General features: G+C 49.2%; 1 protein-coding gene across 1 annotated transcript in view; it reads left to right on the top strand.

Moving 5' to 3' along the window:
* The first annotated feature begins 2,366 nt into the window (after positions 1 to 2,366).
* The window catches only part of PPIC (peptidylprolyl isomerase C (cyclophilin C)), a 25,615-nt gene continuing 22,584 nt past the window's right edge, over positions 2,367 to 5,397 (top strand). The window contains exon 1 of the mRNA XM_012664326.1: positions 2,367 to 2,569. Coding sequence (XP_012519780.1) covers positions 2,453 to 2,569 — 117 coding nt within the window. The 5' untranslated portion in view covers positions 2,367 to 2,452. The remainder of the gene's footprint in view (positions 2,570 to 5,397) is intronic.

Raw genomic sequence — 5,397 nt, 5'->3', positions numbered from 1 at the left:
TTACTACAATATAATGGCAACAAACAGGAAAATAAATGCTTAAAATGGTATGATTTATAATAGCATAAAAAACCAAATACTTGGAAATCAATCTAATAAAATATGTGTAAGCCCTCTAGGCAGAAAGCTATAAAATCTTATTGAGAGAAATTAAAGAAGACCTAAATATGCCATGTTCATGAATTAGAAGACTCAAAATTGTAAATTTGCCAAGTCTTAAATGATCTATAGATACAATGCAATCCCAATCAAAACTCCTGTGTGTGGAAACTGACAAGCGGATTCTCAAGTTGATACCGACATGGAAAAGGTCAAAAATAGCCAAGAATTTGTTGAACAAAGTCGAGAGGACATGCACTCGACCAAATATGAAGACTTATTACAAAGCTATTTTAATTAAGACGGTATGGTACTGGCATACAGACAAATGGGCCAATGGGACAGAGTGCCCACAAATAGGCACATGCATATAAGGACACTTGCTTCATGACAGAAGTAGCACTAAAGAGCAGTGAGAAAAGGAGAGACTTTTCAATAAATTGTGCTATAACAAGTGGATATTAATACGGGGAAAAATGAATTTGTTCCCTACCTTATGCACCAAAATAGCTACATACAAAAATATGGATGAATTTCCCAAACATAAGTTAAGCAACAACAAAATACTGTAATAGTCCATTCATACAAAATTAAAACGAAACTAAACGGTAAGAAGTCAGGATTGCAGTTAATTTGGGGAGGAAAAAGTGTTAATTGGCAGTAGCTATAAGAGGAGTTTCTAGAAAGCTGGTGAGTATTTCATTTCTTTGCCTGGGAGTGGGGTGGGGTGGTGGTGGTATAAAAAGTGGTTAGGCACATTCATTCATTCAACAGCTATTTATAGAAAAATCAATACATACCAGGCATTTATTGTACTATATCAGGATCATCAAAAAGCATGATCCCTGCTGTGGTGGTGCTTTCCTCTGATAGCAGAGACAGACAAAAATAATTGCAGTAATGAACACAGATAAATATACACAATCACCTAGTGGGGTAGGTGCTCTGGGAGTTACCCTTAGCTTGCTGCACAACTTGGACTGTTTATTGGGGGTGGGGTTGAGGAGGGAAGCCATTAAGTCCTTCACTGGACTGAATCATAAAACTAGTTCAGAAGTGTTCTGCCCACCCCTAAAAAGCAGTGGTTACTCCTTTTATCTATAATAACTGGTTCCAATGACATTTTAGATCTACACTTAGTTACCCTTAGGTATCCCATCCGTTTATCCAAGGAAAATCTTGGCTTGAAAGTCATGGCACCAGCCCCTAAAAAAACCAAGAGAATATCATTAATTTTTAGTTAATTTTAGGACTCTTACTCTAAAATCAAAAAGTGCTTTTGAAATCCTAGTTCAAAAAGCCATGAGTATTAAAACAACCTGTTCCAGGTTATGAAATACTTATATGCTCATGGTAGAACACCTGGGAAATCAGAAAATTGCAAAGAAAACAAAAATCCATAATCCTATCGCCATTGCTACTGTAAATGTGGTGCATCTCTTTCAGTTTTTGAAATGCCTGTATATATTAATTTTCACAGTCCAGAACAGAATTTCTATGTGGTTTTGCAAATTGAGTTTTCCATTTAAAAATATAATGGGAATTTCTCCAGTCATTAAATAATCTTCCTAAACATAATTCTTAAGTTTGTAAAAAGTCCATCCTATAGACATACATAAAAGTCAGTTTGTTTACGATGTTTTCATAGGAAGGAATTCATAGTTGTGGGCCTGTGTAGGTAAACGCTGCCCTGTAATCAGGGAAGGTTAAGATCACAGGATCACCCTCCAAATAAAGTACTTAAAACCAATTTAAAAGTTTTTCCAAGGCAAAGGAGTGCTGTGAATCCAGCAATTTCCAGTTTTCCCCCAAAGGAGAATCATCTCAGAGAGAGGCCATCCAGGGATCGCCCAAGTTCTGAGAAGCGTCCAAAGCGTGGCTCAAGGTCCTGGTGACGGGGCGGGCGCGGAGCTGCTCCGAGGGCCGCAGTCACAGACCGGCCGGGCCGCAGAGTTCCCCGCCCCGCGGCGCGGGGTGCCGGGCGGAGCCGGAGTCCCGAGAGTCCTCCACTTTCCGCGCGGGTTTATCCGCGCCCACCCCGTCAATTCCCGGGACGCTGCCGGCCGCACCTGCTCCGAGCCGAGCGTCCGCGCCTGTCCGGCGCCGCGCCCGGGCAGCGGGGCCCCCTCCCGGCCTGGAGGTCGGGCCCGGCTGCGCCGTCCGCGCGCTACTCCGAGCCCCAGATGCTGGTCGCGCAGCCGAACTTGGGAGGGACACGCTCCGAGTCCCCGCCCTGTCCGGACTGCCGAATCCGCACCCCGCCGCCGCCGGGAGCGCGCAGGCGCAGCAGCCCGGGAGTCCCGCCAGCGTGCGCGAGCCAGTGGTCGCTGCGGCGGGGTTGCCACCGCTCACCATGGGCCCGAGGCCGCGGCTGCTGATACCGCTCGTGCTTTGCGTGGGGCTCGGCGCGCTCGCGCCTTCTTCGGAGGCCTCAGGCGTTCGCAAGCGAGGCCCCTTGGTGACGGCCAAGGTGACCGAGGGGCGGGCAGCAACTTCCCCGTCTGCGGGCTCCGTGCTTTGGGCACTGGGACCTCTGTGGCAGGGCAGCGAGGAGGGGGATTCCCTGGCGGGGCGGGGGCGGGAGGCGGCCGCGGGCTAGGTGGGAGGGGGCCGCCCGTGGGGGGAGGGGCTGGCGCTCTCCCGGGAGACTCTGGGGGCTCTGGGCTGCGCCCAGCCCGCCCCCGGCTGTTTGGACTCAGTCTCCTGGGTCGGTGGTCCGCAGTCACCAACCTGGGAGCTGGAGAGGCTTCGGAATCGGCGGGCCCGTTCTCCAGGAAGGAGACTGACCAAGTACTTCCTTCGGCGTGGCCTGGACTCGGGAGCAGAGCTGGGCGAATACGGGAGGGACTGGGACGGGCGGGGAGAAAGCGCTCGGAGCAGAGGGCTGGCAGCCGGGCCACCGCTGCGGACGGCACCAGGTCCTGGAAGAGCTGCGGTGCAGGCGTCAAGTGTCTAGCTTAAGTGAGAGGCTGTCCTCCTCCTCTTTTTAGGAATCGTCCTCCCCCCGGAGGGAAAGGTTCGCTTTTAGACTAACGGCTGGTGGGCAGGCCCTGGGCTTGGGATAGTGCTAGGCACGCAAAGACAGCACCTGTCGAATCGGGGACAGCTTCGATGGGGGCGTGGGTGCGGGAAGGGGAAATCTGCTAGCCACTGCGTCTTTAAGGCTTCTTCGTACTTACTCCGCTTCAGTTCTTTTTTCAGCATATTTACCCACCGTTAGAAGATAATGGAAGGGTGCAGGGAGAGAGAGGGAGGGAGTAATTTGGTGCTCATGATCACCACTTGCAGAAAACCCACTGGCAGTAGTGTCTTGGAAACTGAAGGGGGGGGCAGCTGAAAGCGGTCTTAACAATCAGTCTGGGGTTTGCCAGTGGAAATTGTACTGTTGAACTAGTAGAATGCTTAAATCCTCTCGAGGGGGAGCCCAAGGGGGTGGCGAGAGGGGTGTTCAGATCTGATGCAGCAGAAGAGAGAACACGGTGGCCAAGCCACCCTGGGTGCAGTTGATGAACTCAGCCTGATTGTTTTGAGAAGCACAGATTCTACTCTCAGCCCTTGATCTTTCAGGCATATCTTAACTTTGGGAAATGGCTTGTGCAGGCCACAGAGCTGAACAGGGGTCTCTTGGGATAGAGCCATAAACATAAATTTATGAAATGGTGATGGACATAAACCCTAATATAGATTAGGTAACATTTAAAAACACCTGAAAGTTGAGTAAAACCAACCTGGTGAGGACTCAGGAGGCAAAGGGAACTGCACCTGCAAAGGTCTTCAGACAGGAAAAAGCCTTCTGTGTGCTCTGAGGATGCAGAGAGCTGACGGTGGCTTCAGCGCACGGTGAGAAGAGAGTGACTTGGGATGAGGTTGAAGGAGTGCACAGCAAGATCATGCAGGCCTCAGAGGCCACGGGAGGCGTGTGGGCATTGAGGCAATTATTCTTATAATCTGAGGTCAGTTAGAGCCACTGAAGGGTTTTAAACATGGGAATGACGTCATTCGTGTGTGCTTTTAAGAAATGACCATGGCCGCTCAGTGGAGAGTGAACCGGGAGGTCATTCGGGGCTCCAAGACAGAGTCCAGATCGTGGCTTGTTTTAGTGTGGTAATTGTGGAAATGGCGAGCAGCTAAAATACCGGGTGCCCAGTTAGATGTGAATTTCAGATGAACAATGAATCATTTTTTAGTGAGTATGTCCCCCCAGCAATATTTTGTGAACAAGTTTCACCTGGGAAGCATTTGAAATCTGAAGGAGAGACCCATCCCAGAGCAAGTGAATTACAATCAGGCGGTGGGGCCCAGCCTTATAGCTTGTAAAAGCTTTCTGGGGATTCTGACCCTGGGCCTGGGCTGGGCGCCAGTGTGGGGAGGAGGAAGCTGGGGGCTGCAGGAGGGGAAGAGCTGGGGTTTCCTAACCCCTAGCCTAGGGCACTGTCACTGAGGGAGCGTTTTCATGTACTCTGCTCTCAAAATTGTCACTTAACGTATTTTTCCCCCACCAAATTTATCCTTAAGTTCTAAAAGCTAACTGTGTAGGCGAGTCTTAAACGGATTCAACTCTGTTGAATTACTGTACTTTTTCAGTGAACTTTTTTAAACAACTAAATCTATTGGAAAATGAAGACATTAAAAGTAATTTCTCTGAGTGCAGAAAAATAGTTCAATTGGCCATTGCTCTAGTGTATTGTTTTCCCCAGCAGTCTTTTTGATTACCTCGGATTTCATTTAAAAATAGGAATCTGTAAATAAGAGAGGTGCCACGGGGTCTGTTAGTGGCACTAACTTCCTCCATGGAGCCTGCTGCCAGGCCAGCCTGGCAGCTTCCTGCCCCAGCCATAGAGGCTCAGGTGGGGGCTCTGCTTCACTTGTCTCCGACTGATTTTGCAGCCCTGCATTTTCCAGCCAATGCCAAGGGATGTGTGCAGGGTCCAGCACTGAGAGAGCACAAAGTAGTGCTGCATGCTTTCAGCTGCACGCACATCACCACTTGCGAGCACATTAGCATGTCGTGGCCAAGAGGCTACGGCTGACCTTGGCAAGTTATCCAATGTCCAGGCTCAGTTGCCTCCTCTGTAAAATGGAGATAGAAATAATACCTACCTGGGAGGGTTTTGCACTAGATATGATCAAGCACATGTCTTAGTCTGTTTGTGTTGCTATAAAGGAATACCTGAAGCTGGATAATTTATAAAGAAAAGAGGTTTATTTAGCCCACGCTTCTGCTGGCTGGAAGGTTTAAGACTGGGCATCTGGTGAAAACCTCAGGCTGCCTCCACTCCTTGTGGAGGGCGAAGGAGA

This window comes from Propithecus coquereli, unplaced genomic scaffold (assembly GCF_000956105.1).
Source record: "Propithecus coquereli isolate 6110/MARCELLA unplaced genomic scaffold, Pcoq_1.0 Scaffold88, whole genome shotgun sequence".
Classification (NCBI taxonomy): domain Eukaryota; kingdom Metazoa; phylum Chordata; class Mammalia; order Primates; family Indriidae; genus Propithecus; species Propithecus coquereli.
Note: the sequence above shows the minus strand (reverse complement) of the source record. Positions and strands in the feature narration are given on the sequence as shown.